This window comes from Rhagoletis pomonella, unplaced genomic scaffold (genome assembly GCF_013731165.1).
Source record: "Rhagoletis pomonella isolate Grant_MI unplaced genomic scaffold, Rhpom_1.0 Rhpom_scaffold_00013, whole genome shotgun sequence".
NCBI lineage: Eukaryota > Metazoa > Arthropoda > Insecta > Diptera > Tephritidae > Rhagoletis > Rhagoletis pomonella.
The window spans coordinates 14,233,038-14,255,842 of NW_023458567.1; the positions used below are offsets into that span (position 1 = coordinate 14,233,038).

At 36.9% G+C, this 22,805-nt stretch overlaps 1 protein-coding gene across 1 annotated transcript in view; it reads left to right on the forward strand.

Moving 5' to 3' along the window:
* Positions 1-22,805, forward strand: part of LOC118748364 — a 78,993-nt gene that overhangs the window by 12,621 nt on the left and 43,567 nt on the right. The window contains exons 3-5 of the mRNA XM_036482738.1: positions 1,745-1,865; positions 10,698-10,845; positions 18,777-19,321. Coding sequence (XP_036338631.1) covers positions 1,745-1,865; positions 10,698-10,845; positions 18,777-19,321 — 814 coding nt within the window. The remainder of the gene's footprint in view (positions 1-1,744; positions 1,866-10,697; positions 10,846-18,776; positions 19,322-22,805) is intronic.

A 22,805-nucleotide genomic window follows, 5' to 3' on the forward strand; every position in this document is an offset into this window, starting at 1 on the left:
TGTTTACCTCATTTTTTGAACCTAACTTCATTTTTTATAACTAATGTAAATCAAGAAATACAGATTTGTTTTACTTTTGGATCTTAGAAGCTTTTCAATAGTTTTAAGGTGTTCTTGAAAAGGAAAAAAAGTTCTGTATACTTGGACAAAAAAAAATTCAAAAATTTTGAATGTCAGATTCACGCAGTATACGACATTTGGCAAAAAGGCGATAGTTCTGTAACTCTTGAAAAGCAAAAAGAAATTACTGCAAAATTACGCCGATAAAAACATTTTTTTTTTTCAAAAATGTCGAAAAAGTTAAATAAAAATAATTAAACTTCTGAGTAGCTTTTCAATAGTTCTAAAATTCGTGAGAAAAAAGTTATTACTGCGAAATTACGCTAAAAAGAACTTTTTTTTCAAAAAAATCGACAAAGTCTGCTTTTTGAAAAAAAGAAATAAAACTGTTCTGAGTAGCTTTTCAATAGTTCTAGAATTCCTGAAATGTTTCAATTCTTATATTTTTGAATTAAACTTTTCAACTTTTTTGAAAATATGTTTTTTTACAATCTTTTATTTAACTTGCACTGTATGTATGTATGTAAGTATATTTGTTAAGGGCAAATCTTGCAATCAATTTTTAACCAACTTCTCTATGACCTAGAGACTTGAAATTTCACAGTTGGCTCAGAACTCGATGACAATGCAATACGAATGTTGAGTTTATCCGATAGGTGGCGCAGGAGCCACCGAGATATTTAAAAAACCCATCCTTACAGTCCGATTTGGTTCATAATTAAAAACGTATATTAACTACATGAAAAGGAATAACTCCATTAAAAATGTTGTCGATAGGTGGCGCACAGGTCGATATATTCAGTAACCAGTATTTATGGTCCAATTTTGTTCATATTTAGAAAGCTTGCTGAAAAAAAATATTCGTTTTTACTATTCACTTATTTCTCTTCAGGAACTCTACATCTATTGAAAAGATACTCAGAAAAGTTTTAATTTTTTTTTTTAATTTAACTTTTTCGACTTTTTTGAAAGAAATGATTTTTTCGATATAATTTTGCCGAACTTTCCTTTTCAGTAACTCTAGAACTATTGAAAAGCTATTCAGATCAGTTTTAATTTTTTATTTTTTCAAACAGTAAGCTTTATCGACTTTTCTGAAAAAAATTATTTTTTTCGGTGTAATTTTGCACAACTATAATAGGCGCACCTTTTTTAGTATAGTAACGTCTATAGACGATAGAAAATATGACTAAATCAGAATCGTGCTGACGCTACTTGAACTACTCGCTTTTAATATTGCTTCTGCAATTTTTCCTTTATAATTTACATACAAACCCTTTTCAGTTTAACGAAATCCTTCATTTAGAATTCATTAAATCAATAAAAAAAAAATGTCACTTTAAGCTGCATATGAATGCAAACTTGATGCAAATCCAATTTACATACATGAAATTTCATTTTCCCTCGCTGCTTGATACCAAAATATTTGTGTAGTGAATACGTATGTGTGTATGGATGTGTATGTTTCCATTTGTGTGAATGCTCATATATTATAAACAGTTTTCTTTTAACCTCCGATCTTCTCCCTCCTCAATCATCTTAATAACATTTTCCATGTATACATATATGTATTGATGTATGCACATCACGTCAAAGTCTTCTTGCCTTGCTGCTGCTCCATCATTCTCAATTAAATAACTCACAAATTGTTTATCTTCTTTCTTTTCAATCAATTTTACAATAGCTATGGCCGCGAGGATGAAGAAGTGATGGGTTTACGTTTCTGCAATGAGGCCATCATGTCGCTGCATCAAGTTTGGCCCAGGAATGAGGAGCCGGCGCTTGAATCGCTTAGTCCACTGCAGGTGAGTGCGCTACCAAGGCTCCCAGACATTTTTATGTACTACGTATGGGTAAATCCATGTCAAATTGACCAATGTTTGCACTCGGCCAGTTTGGATTTGTATGAATTTTAGTCAGAACCTTTCCCTTATCATATAATGAAGCTCTGAAAAAGAAAAAAATTCAAAAAAAAATATTTTAATTTTCAGTTTCACAATTTCCGGGATTTTGAAAGTTTATTCTTTGGATATCTAAAAACTCTTATAGCTATAAAATCTGTTCTGCTCTCGCCTGATATTTAAATAAAATTAAAATATTCCAAAAAATAACCAAATTTTTAAACTAAAAAAGCGTTGAAGCAGAAATTTATAAATATTTTTGGCCTAAAATGCTGAAATTTTCAAGGAATTTTTGAACTTCGGGAAATTTCTTTTGTAATTTTTAAATAACGGTATGTTAAAAAATTTTATTTGACTTAAATGCATTTTAATTTAGAGTTTGCAAAAAAACAATCTATCTCTAAATTTCTTTAAAACAACCTTTCGAATTTCAGGATATTTAAAATTCATTTGGAAGTATTGTATAAAAAAAATTAGCAAAAAATTTATAAAAATCTTGTTTTTGAAATACTGAAATTTTTTATGATTTTTTTATAGCACCGAATATCACCTTTACAACGATACCAGAACCATTTTTGTAACTAAATACAATCTCCTTCGAAAAAAATTTAAAATTCGTTTCTTTTATATAGCATAACTTTGACATTTTAATTTTTTCCCCTTAGGCAGAACTTCGTTATTCCAAATTAAAAATGGTCGACTTGACATGGATTGACCCGTATACCTTTCGCTGGTTGTTAAGTAAATTTTTACGTCAATAAGTTTTATGGTTTTCCTTTGTTCTGATTTTTCTTGACCTTCGTGCTGCATAAATTCATATCAAATTCGCATTTAATATGCATATTTTCAGTTTTTTTTTTCAAATAATTTTGCCACGAATACTGAGTCACTTGTAATTTATAAGGCAGTCAGAGTGGTAGCATTTTTATTATTCTGTTTTTTATATTAAACAATTTTCACCTAACTACTGCTGACCCACACGTCGTCTTATGGATTTATGTGAACTATGTCAAAATATTTAGTAATTTTAGCGACATAACTCTGGGCGTCCTTAGTACTGGACCTCAGTTCACAGATATTTGCTATGCCGACCATTTTTTTTTGCTTCTTCACAGTCGAGGGAGCTTCGATATGTAAAACTTTAACAGAACTACGTTCTAATTTTTCTGGGTTGCGATATTTGCGCTGAGAAGATTTGCATGTAGTGAGAAACTGTGCCGAAGGCTTTCGGAAAACCGAATGCTCGTGAACCAGTACTTCAAAAGGCCGTCACGGTTAAGCGCAAGGCTTTAAGTGCTTAAGTGGTGCTGTGCGCTCTTCAGGAGTCATCTTAAATCTTTGCTGGCATCAGGTGGCACGTGAGGTTTAGGGGTATCGAGGCTTCCAGAACCTTCATTACTGGAAATAGGAGGGCTCAGGCTGCTGGGACCATCTTTGTTGGCATCTTTTATCCGGATTGTTTATTGCGACCACCCTCCCTAGTTTCTATAAGCTGCGAATTACGAGTACATTGGTCAATGGGTTGGGTACCTTGGTGAGATAGCCTGATTCTAACAGTCCCGATTCACCTCACATCTTCCTTAGGGGCCAATGATTTTACAGCCTTTTACCTTCCCGATGGCCACTCGGACTTCGCAGCTGATAAAAGTTTCTTTGGATCGTTAACCCCCGCCTGACTTTATGGTTGGGCAGGTTCTAGGTTTTCGTTCAGCAAGAGCTCAGCTTATATTTTTCGGATGATGATTTGTCAAAGAGTATACCAACTACTCCAACTCTCTCCTTACTTTTTGAGAAGTACCCTTCATAATCAACTCATCGCCTTAAGGACTAGTAGGAAATTTTTCGACGCCACTAATTCTTCTTACCAAGCATATTCTTACTATTTTTGAAGGCAGTCTGATTAATTCGAACACTTTACTGCCGCTTATAGCTAACAGAGTCTCCATATTTACATAACGCATTTGAGCAACCATTTGACTGCTGTTGTGTTAATGGCAGCTGCAGCTTTTTGGAGATAAACGCTTCCGTAGAAATGTCTAATGTGCCTCACTTTCAGCAACTTCTTCCAACTCATTCATTATTGAAAGTAAATGAGTGCAGAAAGAGCTGCCTGGGTGCAGGCTTGGTAGGAAGTACGGTAATGGATTTCGCTGATTACCATGGCTTTCCATATTTATTTAAGTATTTCATAAAATTTCCGCCGAAAACCTGCTGAAATGTAACAGAGACAGTAAGCAACAAAAAGGTAAGAAACAAACATAAAAGAGGAAGCAATCAAAATCATGAATGATTATTTTATGAGCTTCTTTGTAAAAGCGCAGTCAGGTGAGTAGGCTTCTCTAAAAGCAACAGCTTCAAGTCGTCAACACCTACGTGGACAAGATGTCGCACAGTGCCGCCTAAGTGGGCAAATATCGAAAAATTCGTTGTCTGCAATGTGAACTTGTTTGGTATGATTTATCCACTAAAAATAATTAAACAGAAATTTCCCTATGAAATAAATGATATGGCGCCAAGAAGCCTCTAAAATCAACAAATCTTGTACTAAGAGTTTTAAGCAGAGCATAGCCATGCGAAAGCTCTTGATGGAAATGAATGTCAAAAATAGATTCTTTGAAATAAAATGTTGGTGTAACGTTTTTCATTTCTATATATATATAGCAGAGAAGTACAAGAATAAAAATTTTGAAATAAAATAAAACACATAGTGGCCCTACGGTATTCCATAAAAACAATTTTTTTTATCCAAATTTCCAAAATTTGTAATTTTTAATGGAATGAACAAAAATATATGTAAAAATATGTTATTTTTAATTATTTTATTTAATAGTACAGGTTTTAGCTTTCGAAGGAGAAAATAAAAACCTGCTAATTTTTTGCACTTTTTGAAGTAATGCGTTTTTGCTATTGCATAAAATCACTTTTTTATCAGCGCTATCAGATTGTACGATTCTTTCGATTTTCCAAAACGAGGTGTCAAATTAAAAAGCTTGGCCCGTAGTTAAAAAGTTTATTTTTTTCGAAATGGGTATACTTCTTAATTTAATTTAGGGGAGTTGCCACCAGTTTAAAAAATAAATTCCATTTGAATTAAAGGAGTTAGGTAATTGAAACGGATAGGTATCACCATATGGGAGTCAGACGAAAGAGGTTTTAGCTTGAAAATATAATGAAGTGGATTGCCACCTGCTTGTAAAGTCAAATTTACTTTAATTAAAATAATATTTGTGTCAAACGAAATGTTTACCATATGTAAATACATACATTGCCAATCTCTCAATGATTTGTTCTGTTTACATTCCCTTCAAATAACTGAGGGTCAATTCCCGTTCTGCGTTATCTTGAAGTGAAGTGAAAAGTATAACAAAAGTATTAACACCGAAATAAATGCAGTTTAAAAAAGTTATATTTATCACTTCGCAATAAAGTAAAACAGGAATTGACCATCTGCACTCTTAAATTAACTTTAAGGTTTCAGAATGTTTTTACTCCTCACTTATTTTTGGGTAAAATTTTTTCTTTTGTCTGATACACATATTTCAGTTACCTAATTCCCCCGATTAAATTGAACTAGATTTTTTAAAGTGTAATTTTGAAGTAAAGCACTTTCAACCCCATTTCGATTGATACCCGTATTGTGATATCTAATTAATTAAACATATTAAATAATTTTAATGCAATTTTTAACAGGTGGCAACCCTTTCGCGAAAAATAAAACTTAAATGCATATCTACAGGCCAAGCCTTGTAATTTGGCAGCTCACTTTTGAAAATAGAACGAACTACATATAAGTATCTACATATCTATTTATATATAAATGCAATAAGAACCCAAATTTTCAACTACAAACTACGTTTACGGTGAAAGTACGAAAGTTATCGAAAACCAAATTGCAGTTTTGAAGTCAACGTCCACAAATTCACTAAGAAACAAATTTTCATAAAAATCCGTCCATAATTCTATTTTTGCCCACATTTTAGATGGGAGGGAAGCACTGTGCATCGTATTGGAATCGAAAAGACTTCCTTCTAACAAAAATTTCCGCGAATTTCCTTCATAAATTTTAATGTGGTACGAGAGTTAAGGCAGCACGCAAAGAAGGCGTAAAAGCTATGCCAACAATTCCAACAGTAACTTCTTCTGAGTGGATGTTTACGTCTGCGATATATATGTATGTATGTATGTACAATAGGGTGGTATAAAATGATTGAAAATCAATATTTTTCGGTCGGAAACTCCTGTTTCTCTTCAGGAGATTCCCAATAATAATAACAAATTATTTATTCAACCATTTTTTTATAGTAACAATATTTTATAGGTCTCCCAGAAAACGCAAAAAATGCAATGGGCGGATAAATAAAAAATCTTTAATATTGAATAATAGTTAAATAAACAATTGGGTATTGTTGCTTGAAGTCTCCGGAAGATAACAGAGTATTCCGATCGAAAAATGTTGATTTTCAAGCATTCTATACCATTTCTACTAAAAGTGGTTTTTACCGCATATAAACTACTTGGAAAACTTTGAGCGAGCTCTAATATATTTTTTCATTTCAAAATAAAAAATAGGGGTATATTTTTTCGATATAGAATAATCCTAGGGTCAAAGCATTAAAATTCCGACTTCACTTATTTTGGACCACCCTAATGTACATACATTCGTATAATACGTGCTTATACAGTTGAAGACATTAATATGCCTTCTGTCAAACTAAAATTCATATTTTGCTAATTAGTTATTTCGTTGAAGCTTTCCAAAATCAACAACGCTAACTCTTGATTTGCGCAGCTAAGTGTCATTGAAATGCCATCTGTGTGTTAATGAATGAATCTATGAACTCGAGGCCAATAATAGATCGAGCTATGGTTGGATGGAGCTGCTTATTTATGTAAATAGGCGTTGTGCTTGCTTTGGGCTCTCATACATATACATGCACTTACATTTCTACATAATTATGAATGATTTGACTGCTTTTGAGATGGTGTATCAATGTCAGTATTATATGTATGGCTGTGTGTATACCCAGCCAACCAGCGGAGTCCGCAGGGTGCACGATTAGGACTCCCTGTACCGTGCGCTTATGCTCCTAGGGAGGCTCTGAAAAGAGTCCCAAAGGAGCATGTGGCAGAAATACATACGGAGGTTTGCCATTGCCTGCCGAGGGGCGACCGCTGTTAAAAAAAACCTTTTTCCTAATTTTTTGCGATGTTGCAGGAGTAGAACCCTGTCCCTGCATAGCGGAAGCGCGCACTGCTTGCCACTACAGCTTAACGGCCACCTCTACACCCCAGCGGCCGCCCAGAAGTAGCTGTTTAACATAGTATTCAGTAAAAAAAAATAAATCTAAAATAATGAAAAAAAAAAATATTTTTTTTAAAGACGTTCCCTTGAAGTGTGGAGCCACTCTGCGCTCGCTCTATTGAATTCTTTGTCAGAACCAGCAAATTTTCTATAAAATGCACTTGAAAAATTCTAAAGTTAGCAAGAAATAATTTTTTATGCATTATTGCTTACCCCTAATTGCATTCGCAACTGCCATCCCGTCAACAGATTTTTATTTTAGTTTCCCGTTCCAGGAACGACGACCCTTTTCTTGATTGAAAATTTCATTTTCATCTAACAGACTAGATGCAAGTAAAATAAAACAGCATACAAAAAACATTTTGACTCCCTTTTCACTCCATATTCGGAGCATTCCCAAAACTCAACTACCAGGTGTTGCTCTGGGAATCCCTTTTCACTCCATATACGGAGCGCTCCACATTTGGTTGGCTGGGTATGCCACAGCCGCCATTTATATGTATGTATGTAGCTGTAAGTGATAGGCAATTAATTATGATTCGAGTCGCCTTTTGGGTTTTGGGGGAGCTGAAATTGAGATCTACTAGGAATGTCTAGCGCATACTATTTAATTCATATTCTTTTGTGAATTATTGTATTAATATATGTAACTGTTAATGTACTTTAAAATATTTTCCCAGACGTTATAAAATGTTATAGTGGCGTGGGTATGCTCAATTCAATGAGTGTCTTATTTCACAACCGTCAAATAATTTCGAACGTCATTGAGGTCATTAAATCATTAAATACAGTAAATCTTGAATGGAAATTTTTCATGAATTGGTTTCGTAATAAACTTCGATTATTATCTATTGTTGATTTCCGCTATCTCCGCAAGGTCTTATAGTGCTCCGAGCGTCTGTAGTCCTCTTCTGCTGAGCGCTGGGCATTCGCATAAAACGTGTTGCACACCCTCCTCTTCTTCTTCACATCACTACCAAGCTGGAGGCATGTGCGCCGATTAGACAGTGACCTCCAAGAGTTCTTGTGAGAAAAGATATCTCGGTTCGTTTTAATCTAAGAGAACAGACGTGCGTTTTTTATTGTAAGAAGGCCACGCAAGCGTAGCAGTTTCACAGAAAGACAGATTTCTCCAGCGTTCGTTTGCCGCTTGTTTGGTGCTGTTCCTAACTTGTAGTTTAAAAGTAGCCATTGGTATACCTACCAAGTTCTGCTCCTCGTCTGGTGGAACTCACTTGAAAAGGCTACCCTAGCTAATTAGCTGGGGCGCGTACTACGGGCTACTTTAATCGGTATTACTGGGGCACTGCGGACCACCCCATATTAGCACTGAACGTGGTGGCTGACGCCGTCCAGGCAAAATTTCCGCGGCTATTAGACCGATTTAATGACTGGACACTCTGGTGTTCTAATGGGCTTCGATGTCTTCCCCGATCGCACATATTACTGCGCCACCGAAATGGTTCCTAGGATCTTCTTCTCTACCTACTTTCCTTCAGGGGAAGATTGGCCGGGTGGAACTTCTGAAGAAGGGAAGCGGTGAACTTCTTCTTCTGTCGAGAGCGGGAGTGGCTGCTATCAAGGAGGCAGTGGATTCACTGCTACGGATTGCTATGCCAGTCAGAGAGGTGAGCACTTATTCTGAGAGCCAAGTAGCTATTAGGGACTGAAGGACGTTGGAGGTGCATTATAACTTGGCTAAGGAATGTCTGCGCTCTCTCTCGGTCGAATCGGAATACTTCTGCATTAGACTTATATGGGTTACGGGTCACAGCGACATTGCAGGGAACTGCGTGGCTGACGAATTGGCCAGGAAAGGCACTCGTGAAATGTTATCGCCGAATAAAGAGCGGCCGAGGGTGCCATTGATCGCTTGTGGTACACTCTTTGATAGATGGGCCTCATGTCAGCTCAGCGTGCACTGGGTGAAAACCAGGACATGCACAATGGCAAGGTACTTCTGGCCAAGGATGGACAGAGGGCAGCCGACGTCACTCCTCACACACACAAAGCCACAGCTCCCACTTATGGTGGCGATTTTAACGAGTCACTGTCCAATCGGTATTCACGCAGCAAAGCTGAACATATAACCGCACCCCGTATGTCTCAGTTGCCTGGAGGATGACTACCTTCTCTGGTGCCCAGCGTTTGCGAGGCTAAAGTTGAATTACTCACATCCTTAATAGCCCGAAGGAGCTTTGGGGCATTCAAATTAGCCAAATTCGTAATGTGGTAACGCAAAGGACAATCTCCTTATTTTCTAAGTGAGTCCCGGTTACACGGGTTTGCAACCTAACCTAACCTTCCCCGCAAGAAAGGGATGGTCGTACTATTCCTGCCCAATTCATCGGCTTTGCAGTTATAGTTGCAGTGTCCAGGCACCCATATAATTCTGAGCCATCCCGTTTAGAGATCTGCGGCTTTCAGTGAGAGACTTTGTGTTGTCTATGCGTAAGTGTCTGACTTTTAGGGCTGCTTAACTATCAGATAAGATAAAGACTTGTATTTTCACATTGGGTCTTCTTAATTGGTGCAGAGTTACCTCCGGGATAGCCAGAACCAATGGCTGGTATACACTGCAGTGGTGCGAGCCAAAAATATGTTTCTAGTTCCAGCACCGGGGAGAAAACTCCTCCCGCCATCGTTCTGTCGAGTTTGGAGCAATCAGTATACATGTTTATTGCATTGCTTATGCCTGGTGAGGCCTGGTATTCTAGTCCTTTCGAGTTGGTATGGTATTTTTACCGGGTTTGGTGAGGGTATGCAGTAATCAGTACTTGCAGGTAACGGTATGGCGCCCTTATCTCTGGGATTTTGGAGTGGCCAGATTTTCTGTGGGTCCATAAACCTGCCTGTCTGTGTCATAAAGATATAATATCGGTTATTCCTCAAGCAATTGCACCAAGCGGGGCAAATGTAGAGTCGCGTTAAGAGCTTCGCTAGTGGAGGCGTAAAGGGCTCCGCTAGATTCAGTATGCATGCATAAGTTGAAACAGGGTGCCTAAGAACTTTCCCCCGGTATGTATCTCTACTTAGTCTTGCCCGGGTAGATGCGCTGTCTCACTGTACTGCAGCAATTTTGCCACTTTGCAAGAGTTAAGTAAACCAGACAAGGTCAATTTTGGTGTTCAGTTTGTCTATAAAGTTTACGCTTGACTCAGGGAAAGGAAAATGAAGCGACCTAAACCAATTGTATGATACCACATTGGAATTTTTTTAATTGAAATTTTATTTTGTTGTCCTTCTTTCTTAATATTTACAAAATACCTTGCATTCATAACACTTTCCCAAAGAAATTTCTGCTTTCATTTAACTAAAACATTTAATTGAAGTTCTTCTTCTATTATTTGCTTCCCTGCCATTGTGAAATATTCTTCATTAACACAAATTTGTTATACTCGGTGCTATATATCTTACCTTTTACTTCATTGCAGGAAGCCTTAGTGAAACGTCTGGGCGATGGTGCGCACCCATTCACGCTCACCTTAACGCCACAAGCGCCACCCAGTGTACAATTAGTGCCGGCAAAACGGTACTATGGCGCACCAATCGGCACCAGCTACGATGTGCGCTGTTTCATAGGTAAGTGGTAGTGGGGTGAAAAGTTGTAACTGAGCAGGAAATGAATGATGCTAGAAATGCAAAAATGAAAAAACTGAAAAGTTAAAATTTTGAATGCGCTGAGTGGGCAGGAAGGCAGTGCGAATGGTATGCTTTGAATGCAAAAAGCGAGTGGTTGCTGGCAACTAAGGAAATTTTAACAATAATAATGATAATTGAAAGCATTTGCGGCGAAAGCAATTCAAGGAAACTATGAGCAATTAGAATGCGCGCTGAGAAAATGAAAAATTAACTACAGTAAAAATAGTTTAACCCCGAGGAAAAAATTCAGTTATAACAAGCATGCATATGTATGTACATATATTCTTTGTGCAAAATGCTAATCACATTAAGAATGCGCACTTTAAAGTAAGTGTATCAAAGGGTTCGATCCTTGCGAGTTACAATTGAAAAAAATATATAAAAATATCAAGTAGCGCGCCACTGGACGTATGAGCAACTTTTTCTAAATTTTTTCTTTGTGCTCATACCCCTTTTGAATTAGCACCCACATTTGCTAGTGAGTCTCTACATATGCTTCCTATGTAAGTTTTACCTACGCGCAATTTCATTAAACCGGAAATTGAATATCCTGCACGCCGATATCGCGTTACTCAACTCTATTCAGTTATTCGCCACGAACACTTTCGCAACAGCTCCGCGTATATAACGGAAATCCGTTTAACTACGGTATTCACATATCTAAGCACATACTCTTTATACGCTTAGAAATGCGTACGTATGTATGTATATATGTATGCGGTATGAGGTGTTACCGTCATTTTGTTATCACTGGAATTTGTTCGCTTCGTCGCGAGTCGCGCAAATAGTTGCTGAGCTTTGCGGCAATTGCTTGCCTTTGTGGTGCGAAAATGCAATAATAAACATTAAAGTGTCCAGGCTAGCAACGCCGTTGATTGCTTTTTTAAATTAGCTTCAATATTTTCATTTTAAATGCATTCTGCTGGATAAATTTTTTGACTTTGAAAATTCTAATTGGCGCAAGTAAACAAATGACTGCGAAAAATGAATAATGGCTTAGAGGAAATTGAGTTAGTTCTATGATACATTGTGGTAAGAATTTCTTAAATCGTAAGGGGTTTCAGCTTATCTATAAGTAAAATTGAAAGGATGACAGCTGACATATGACAGGGTTACAACAACAAACGAAAGACGAGAAGATCTGAAAAAAGATTAAAAAGCGTTGGCCAATGACTTTTCCAAGCAAATTCAACAAATGACAGCTGACAGATGGCACATGACACATGAGTTGGAAAAAGAGTGGTCGATAAATAGTCTTAGAAAAAGTGGTTCTTTAAAATTAAATTTAGATGACAGATGACGCATGACATATGACAGGCAAACAAAGCCAAATGGAAAATACGATGTATGTGAGTAATAATTTTGAGTACTTGAATTGGTACTACATACCAAACAAAATTTAGGGGCGAAATAAAAATGACTCCTATTATTAAAAATTTTACCCAATTGTTGCTTCCATACAAAATTTAACAAATAATAGTTTACGCGTGACACACGACAAATACCTGAAAAGCACCTAAAAATAGGTTAAGAAAAAGCTGTCGTTAGTTCAAGGTGATGAAAATGAGTTCCTATAAACCGAATTCAGAATGTGACAGTAGACTGCTGACACATGGCAGGCTTTCTAACTTAACATGTCGTTAACTTATATATATGTAAGGTGGAACATTATTTACCGGAAAATCCCCTGCTTTTAAATTAAAACTTGACTGAAATTTTTATATCTTTCAAGGTTTTTCGAGGACTTTTACGGGACTAGGAATTGGCCCGACACCTTCCAGTTTGTCGATAAATTTCGATAATTTGATACATATCGATAACTCAATAAATTTCAAAAGCACTAAAATCCGATAACTCATAAAAAAATCGATAGATCGACTACTTTTGATGGCTCGATAAATTTCGATAACACAAAAATGTACATATCTCGATATAAATCGATAACTCGATAAACTTGGGAAGCCTATATAAATTTCGATAACTTGGTCAATTTCTTAGCTCATATTTTGTAATGCTATCGACAAATTTACACTATGGTAACCCCATAAATTCTGATAAGCAGTGATAAATTGATAAATTTATATATTTGAAAATTCCAAAAACTTCGATTCAATAAATCGACGAATTTCAGTAAATAAATAAATGTCGATTACTGGATAATTTGAAAGAAGTCGATGCGTTACGATTATTCGATAAACTTCGTTAACTCTATAAATATTGATAGTTCAACAAATATCAATAACTTCAAAAATTCTATTAACTTGACAAATTTCGATAAAATGAATTTTTATAGTTCGTTAAATCCGTAAATTTTGACCACTCTTTTTCTGTGTCTATAAATTTCAACAACTCAAAAAACATTAATCCATTGTCGATAATAATTCGATATGTTGGGACAACTCAACACACATGGATAACTCGATAAATTGCAATAACTACAAAATTCAATGATTCGATGAATTTCGGCAACTTAATAATCTTCAAAAAACAAAATTTTTTATAACTAAATTTATTTTGATTCCCATTGAAAATTTTCAATAAATTTTCTTAACCTTTCAGCTACCCTAATTTTTGTTTATCTCTTATTGTTGTCATTCTTTTCTTTATCTTCAAATTTTCCTTAGCTTTTTTGTCTTAAGCGTTATCATTTATTTCTTCATCATCACATGTATCTTCATTACAAAATCCAACCCGAAGTGAAACAAAATGCGAAATTCACTCAAATTAAACAGGTTGCAACAAATGCGTAAATTTTTAATTGACGATTTTGGCCATAACTTTGAAACTATCAGTCATCTACACAAAAATACCTTTCCAACGGTGTTCTTGGTTTTGAAATGTGTTCGGTAGAATCGCCAAACGAAGGCGAAGAAAATTTATGTTAACGTATTAAATTGCATTAAAATTGACAAAAATTCAATAAAAATTTTCAATTCTAAGAAAGATTGAAACCTATGACAGATAGTCAATATAAAATTACAATAGTTAAAATCGATAGAAATTTTACTTTTTTATACGATATTTAACCAATGACAGCTGACAGCTGACACATGACTGCTAAGCAACTACAAACAACAGTTAAAACAGCTGTCGAATTAGTTCTTCATAACCAAATCTAATGAGAACTAAAATCCAAATTTAACACATGACAAATGACAGCGAAAAATACAAGAGTGGTTCAAGAAATCAAATTGTTAAATTTAAATTTTTGGTTATTGGCTATTTTAAATTAAATTTAGCATATAATTGCTGACAACTGACACATGACACATGATAGAAAAACAGATAATTGAGGTTGACTTACATACCAAATTTTGCAGATGACCGGCGACATATAACAAACTGCATACCAAAAATTATAAGCAGCGGAAAAATGGGAAGCAGGTTTCGTATATTTTATAAGAAGAGTGAGAGGCCTGTAACCCAACTTAAAATACGTTCCTTTAAAAAAAAAAATGTAAGTCAAATACAGCTAACGACTGCAATATGTAGATTTTGCTCTCTTTTGGCTTCACCCAGCATCGCCCTGAAGTGGTGTCTCTAGAAACAAATACCCTTAACCATATAAAGCTCAAATCTGACCAATTAAACAGTACTGGGTTTCGAACGAAATTTAGGCAAAACTGTGTAATAAACATTTTTTTTTAATATTAGCACATCAGCACAAATGAAAAAAGGTGCATATACATTTTAAAAAAGGAATTTTTAAATTTTGATAAATAGCTTTGTTTTAATATTTAAACGATGGTATTCTCGTGCGATTATACATATTTTCAATAAATCCACAGAAATGAGCAAATATTGAATTTCTTGGTCGAATCATTTCACTAAATCCACAATAACACAATCAATAGCAAAAATGTATGTGCAAACATACAGACATTTCTCACGAACTGAAATGGAATAATACAGAAAATTTATTTAACTACATAAAGCCAATCTCAACTGTTCCAACCGCAGCATGCTTTGGCCTTTCCGCAGTGCTCTGGAATGTTCAGACACCAACAACCCAATCAAATACAGAAATTCAATTGCATCAGAGCAACGAAAATTTTATTAAATCCCGATTTAAATATGCAGCTATGCACACTGCCGCCGATATGTACTTATTCAAATCAAACGCCAAGTGAAAAAAAATAATCCTCAAAGAGCAGCAGATTGGACTGGAATTTAAACAAGAAGGAAAAGTAGAAAATATGCAGAATCCTTTAGCAGGCAATGAAACAATAGAAAACGCAAGTAATCGAAAAGGAATCAGCTCAGTAAGTAGCTTAACTTGGTTGAAATATGAAGCGTTGCTGAGGATGAAAAAGTCGGAAAAATAGAAAAAACTATTGGTAAGCGAATCAAAGAAATTATGATTTCGATCTAAGACGCCTTTGATGTCAAAAGGAATACGAATACAAATGCGATAGGAATACGAATATGAATATAAATATGAATATGAATATGAATATGAATATGAATATGAATATGAATATAAATATGAATATGAAAATGAACATGAATATGAATTTGGTATGGATATGAATATGAATACTGAATATAGATATGAATATCACAATGAATATGAATGTGAATTTGAATATGATATGGACATTTATATAGATGTGAATATGAGTATGAATATGAATATGAATTTTGAATATGAAATTAAATGTGAATATGAATACAAATGTGATATATGGGAATATGGATATGAATATGATATGAGTATCAATCAATAAATAATAAATAATAAAATGACTATATATATGAATGTGAATATAAACATGAATATGAATTTGAACTTGAATATACATATGAACACGAATATTAAAATGAATACTGAATATAGATACGAATATGAGTATGAATACGATTATGAGTATGAACATAAATATGAGTATGAATACTGAAAATAAATATGAATACTAAATATACAGGCAGGTTCTGCAATTCACTTCCGGGTGTATTTAAACCCCTGCCAAATTGGCAGGGATTTCATTGAAATTCACTCGGGAGTGAATTGCAGAACATGCCTGATAGATGCGAATATGAGTATGAATATGAATATGAGTATGAATATGAATATTAGTATGAATACTGAGTATGAATATGAATATTAATATGAATATTAATACGAATATCAATACAAATGTGAAAATGATTATGAATATAAATATGGATATGAATATGAATATGAATATTAATATGAATATGAGTACGAGTATAAATATGAATAAGAACATGAGTACGAGTACTGAATAAGAATATGGGTATGAATATGAATAGCGAATATGTGAATATGAAAATGAATGCGAACACGAATGCGAATATGCATGCGAAAGCATTGCGAGTAAGAATTTGATAATATATAAATAATGATATTGAATGACAGTGGTAAGGACTCAAGTTGCACACTGGTGTATAACTTGGTGTAAATTTACGAATTTTGGTATAAATCAAATTTACTCCAAGTTATACACCAGTGTGCTAGTTACTTGAGGAGATCCATAATACTCGTAGATTACGTTGAGTTGGGGGCAGAGCCCCACGAAGAGATGTTGTTTATAGCTACTAGGTGCTCAATCTTAAAATTTATTTGTTAGTGAGGATGGATAATCAGGCGTTTAAAACTGAGTATAGTGAAAGCAAAGTAGATGAGAAGGAAATACTAAGCTACGGCAAGAGCGGTCCGAACCAATATTCAGTCGTAAGGCATGGGTTCCTTATAAAAAAGTACCAGATTAAGGCATCTTTCGGCAATGACATTTGGCTCTCAGCCGGTTCGGGAAACTCCTCGACTGCCGTACACAAAGACTTTCCAGGTGACGGCTTCCGCACAACGCTCGCTGAGGCAACTACAAATAATATCACAGGAGCTAATTCATCTGCCATGCCGTTTCCAGAAAAGTTACTACGCCCTGGGTCCTAAATCAAACGGACTCGGATGTACATAATCCGGCCAGGCCAAGATGAAGTTCAGACACTTGCCGTCCAGTTTAGATCGTACCATGAGCGATTATAGGATACAAATAATTCTGACTAGGACAGAACAAACTTTTTACAACTCCATCTGTCCAAGTTCAATCTATTAGTGAAAATGTTTACTGCACTTCAGCTGCACTCTCTTATTCACCACTTAGAGGTATGTGTGTTGAGAAAGATTTCATCAGAGCCAGCCGGTGTATGCACCAAGCCACTTATTCAGGTATGAAATCCATGGTTATACTTCAGGCTGAAGGAGAAAGCAGAGCTTCTCAGCCTTATGACTGCGGGGAATGGGTCAACCTTGTTGCGAATTGGCTGCTGGGAACTCTAGTGCAAGTGCTACCTTTTTTGACTCCGTTGTAAATATTTGTCTTCCATGAAAGCTTCCTGTCTAGGATCACATCCAAATGCATCAACTTGTCAAAGCGCACAGCTGCAACTCAACCGATCGAGAAAAGTTGGGAATTTTGTGTTTTGCACTTCTCGGAGATACCTGAGAATTACGTAGGTATTGATTACAGTGCACCAAGCTGTCTCACAGAAAGAGCCTAAGAATTGTAATAAAACTTCTCCTTATCAATCTTAATTGTAGGTTACAGAACGGCTGTAACGCAACCAGACTTAACACTGCTCATACCTGGAGATACCCTACGTTCAGCCACTCAAAACTTTTCTACTGATCAAAATAAAGCTGTACTCTTAATGACAGCTACTCGCTCTCTTAGCTCTTAATAATTATTTCGGTCAGTGTTTGGCTGATCTCGACTCTGTGGGCATCCGCAATCTTCAACGCACGTCGGAAACCTTAAAAGCATTTTCTGCAGATTCTGAAGTTTTAATTCTGTTGTTTAATCTCGGATTCAGATCTTGGCAAATATCTTTTAGAATTTATCCTTCATCATTATTTTCATGACTTCTAACAAACCACAAAGCAGTAATAAACCCTCAATCGCTGTCATCTCCAAGGAGACATTCTACCTCTTTGATTACTAACCGCACACTAACAGCAACGCAGTTGCGTAATTAACAAAATTGCTCCCAGTCAAATATGCGCTAAACGTTGTCCACACGAGGACACGCTACTAAGTTTCCGCCAATTATGTATGTATGGCACACTTTCAAATACACAGGTCCGTACAAGCACATGCATGCATACACGCGAAGGCACTTCACAACGCACAATGCATGTATGCATGTATGTAATACTCTTTGTCGCACGTCCACCTTCGTCGAGGGTCAGTTGTAAAGGACATACTGCCAATTTAGCAGAAAAAGGATTGGCAACAACAGCAAAATAGCGAAATTGCACAGCTGCTTTGGGAGCAGTGTTACAGCGCAAGCCGAAGCGAGCAAAAAAACTGCGCCGCTCAGGTGACCAAAAAGGAGACGCCATGCATGCATCTGGTGGTGTTCAAATGTATGTGACATGGTCATCCTTTGTGGTTTCAGGTATACCTGTTATGGTCGTCACTAGACTTTCACTTTCATCCTTTTCATTTTGTGCAGCGCCATATGTATGTTTGTATGCATTAAACGAAGCAGGAGAGAAGCGGATAGGAGAATATAGCGAGTTAAAGTACGGTCGATAAGCAGCTTAAAAATCCATTAAATGCTAAAAGCCATTTGAATGGCCAATGCCTCGTTAGTCGCACGCAACTACCTCTTTCAACTGGCAATTTTTTAAAGCGCAATCAACATTTTCCAAGTACACACACACACATACACAAACTTACTCTTCCATCCACGCGCTTTCGCTCTCGCTCTTATCACACCCGACAACGATTGATTTACTTTTATCGATTAATTTCTACTGAATTCACACACTCGCTCACTCACTCTACTCTCAAGCCTATTAATAATTCTCACACAGAAGCTTTTGTTTCTCTTCCTTCATCTAGCCGACAAAACGGATGAGAAATTCCACAGACGCGCCTCGGTTAAAATGGGCGTACGCGTCATCTATCGCACCGATGTGTATAATCATGGCAATGGTCCGGAGAATTTTGCTGCACTCATCAATAGTCAGGGCGCCTCACCGCCTCTAACCGCTGCTCTAACCTCACCGCCAGCCGCACTCACTAATACTGGCTTATCCTCGGTGCACACACAAAATGGCAACACTACACCTGCACTGGGTGGCAGTTGTAGCGCCGATAGTAATGTCAGTTTTGATGGTAGCGGTAGTGGTGGTGGTGGTGGTGGTGGCGGTGGCGGTATTGCGGCTCTTGCATCCACCAACACTGGCAGCGATCGCGTAACACCAACACAGCCAACTACACAGAGTCATGCCAAGCCAAAGAAGTCGGAGCGCGGTGATTCGTTTCCTAAGTTGCGTCTGTCGCCGAAATCGTTTCGCTTCAGCGGTCGCTTTGGACGCAGTAAAAGCGAAATTGAGAAATGTCCCAATGATCCGTTCTACAACTATAGTAAATCGTTTCAGGAGGTGAGTAGAAAAAAGGAGCAAAAATATGAGTTAGTCATATGTTAAAGGTGTTGGGAAAAGAGAGCAGATATTAGCTAAGTCATTGGGTTCCATAAATACTTACTATCGCTTTAGTTGACAGAATCTGAGCGCGAAAAAATACGCCTTCCTCTCTTTAGGTATCTTTTCATATAGTTTGTAGCTTACGTTACAGTGACTTCATTGAGGCAGAGCCATTTCTGATCAGATTTACAGCTTTCGTACACTCTTTACCACGAGTGGAAGACAACTTTTGTGTTGATAAGTTGGTAGATTGGAAAGACTTTTCGGAGGTTTCGACCACTTTCAGAAATGCAATTACATTTACAATGCGCGCCTAAGCTAAGACTATAATCCGATACTCTAAAAGTCTTTTGTCTCAGAGTTTCCAGAGATGGGTATAATATTCTTAGTTTCTCCGTAAGTGAGGCTAAAGTTATTTACGTAAAGTGATGGGAGCTAAGAAGAAATATGCTGACGGAGGTGGAGATAATGATAGAGTTATTAGGAATATAATCGCCAATAGCTTTGATGGAGCTTTGCCTACCTCCGGACGCCGTGCTGCTGTGATCAACGTCATTTTACGGGACAAAAGTATTTTAATGGGAATTTACGATTTACTTCTTTCCAAGATTAGTTGATATGCGTTCAACTTGTTTCAGCACGATGGCTGACCATTGGAGAAAATTGCTAGGAGAAATGTTGTATGAGAGGTAACCCGATGTACATGCTTATAATTTACCTACAAACACAAAACGCTAACGCTATCAGCAGGAAGTGATAGGATTTAGAGTGCCTAGCTTCAAAGCATTCGCTGCTGGCTAGCAGTAGTTCTTGGCTCAGCTCTTCTTATTAATAGCAAAAAACCTGTAAAGTTCTATCTTCCGTTCTTCTTCTTTTTCTTATTTGGCGCTGTAACCGCCTAAGCGATTTTCGCCGAGTTAAGCTAAGCACGCCAGTCGTTTCTCTTCTGTGCCAACTGACGCCAATTGGAAACGCCAAGTGAAGACAAGTACTTCTCCACCTGATCTTTCCATCGCAGTGGGGGTCTCCCTCCCCCTCTGCTACCACCAGCGGGTTCCGAGTTGTATACTTTCAGAGCTGGAGCGTCGGTGTTCATTCGAACGACATGGCCAAGCCAGCGGACCCGCTGTATTTTAATTCGCTGCATTATGTCCATGTCGTTGTAAAGCTCATACAGCTTATCGTTCCATCGTCTGCGATACTCGCCGTCGCCAACACGTAAAAGCCCGTAAATCTTCCGCAAAATCTTTCTCTCGAATACTCCAAGAGCCGCCCCATCGGATGTTGTAATTGTCCATGCTTCCAACACGGCAGGGTCCATGCGCCATATACCAACACGGGCATGATGATTGACTTATAGAGTGTGGTTTTCGTGCGTGGAGAGGACTTTACTTCTCAATTGCTTACTCAGTCCAAAGTAGCAGTTGTTGTCAAGTGTGATTATGCGTTGGATTTCCATGCTGACATTATTATCGGTGTTAATGCTGGTTCCCAAGTAAACGAAATTCTCTATTTTCTCGAAATTATAACTGTCAACAGTAACGTGGGTGCCAAGCCGCGACAGTTCTGACTGTTTGTTTGATGACAGGAGATACTTCGTCTTGTCCTCGTTTACCACCAGATCTATAAATAGGTGGTGAATGTCGGTAGTGAGTTTGGGCGTATTGTGAACAGCTTGTCAATGGGGACTTCCATATTCCGTTGCTGGAGAGGTATTCAGCAGGCCGCCCTTTTCGTACTGAGACCCAATATAGGCGAATAGATTTGTCATGGCTAACCTCCCTAACTATTATCCCCTTTAATTCTGTAACGGTCTTCGAGTAGTTAGTATATTAGAGTAAAGCCTTAATGGCTGCCTGAGTGTTAATATGAAAATAGAACCGCTCGGTCGATAGGAACTCTGCCGCTTTTAATTCAGCTTTAAAAATACTGTAGCGACTCGGTAGTTCAAATGGCCTGCAATACTTCCACTTCAGAGCAATAAACTAGCTATCCTTCGTCTGCTTTGGAAACTTAGGTGTAAATATGCGTCGCATGATTTTTCATATCCACACTCTTGCGACAACCATCTATTTCCATTGTAGCTCCCAAAGGCCTTTCGAAACTCAGCTGGGCGATCACATAGTGTATTCATACTACTAACTTAGTTAGTTTAAGATCTTGGTCTAGCCCAGAAGGGATTTTTCTCTACTTCATCACATTTAGTACTATTTCGGAGCAAACTGATCATCTTACTAGTAATTTTTTGTAGGACTGCAAACACCCATACCTCTTCTACCTATAACACATTTTAACGAGTGCTTTTTTCGTGGAACATTCTCACGCTCTAAATAATGTACCATTTAAGCTCAGTACAATAGCAGTTAGAGGGTTAAAATATATTGTGACTGAAGACGAAAAACTCATCCCGCCAATTTTCGAGTAGTGTCATTGAAGCTTAGATCTTTAACTCCTTTGATTATGAGTCTTTTTAACGCTGTTTCGAATCAGTTTATTAAAAATAGCTGTTATAGGGTTAAACGTACAGCACAGACTTTACCAAGAGTCACCCCAGAAGGAGTGTGGGGTACTGTCTACAAAATATTGCTAAGGTGAATTGTTTTCTGCATTGCTTACTCTACGAAACGGATTCTGAAGATACGTCTCACTAGCAAAGTCAGACGATGAGATAATGCAATTAAACCAATCTGTTCAGATTGGCAGCCATCTCAGCAAGTAAGACTCCTTCCGCTTAATTTTCCCTAATTTTATTGGCCCATTGACCTTGCCGCTTGCTTATAAATCGCCACAAATAAAAATTTCGAATAAGTGTAATAAACCAATAAACTGTCTGGAACATAATTTCGCGTGTTTTTTTTGTAAAAAAAAAAGTTATGCTTTTCGCTCATAAAATACTCGTAAAGCAAAACACTCAAAATAATTGCCACAGCTAGAGCAATAAATTTTAAATTGGCTATAAAAATATTAATAAGTTTTGGCGCATTAAGAAAAATATCTTTAGACTGCTTAGGAGAGGTGGGAGAAACGCGAGTGCAGTCTAGAAGTAGCAGTTTTTTGTGCCTTACATTACCTTAAAGAGTTTTCGCAGATTCAGTGGCGTCAAGTTAAAGTAAGTACTTAGTTCTAGTGACAATAGTCATACAGTATTTGCTTCAGCACACCACAAATATATGCTTAATAGTAAACAAAGAGAAAGAAAAATGTTGTAGAATTTGTCAAACAAAATGCCAGCAAAAAAGGCCCGCAGGCAGGAGTAGAGAGCGCCAGCAAATATGTCAGTCAACATGGAATTAAGTCAATATTTGCTGAAGGTAGAATGACAGTCAATAAAAAGCAAACCGTACGACAGATAGACAAGCCAACTAGTAATATTTATCTATTGTCAGCAAATATTAACTTACCATTGTTCCGGCAGAGGGGCCAGTAACTATGTAAGTAATAG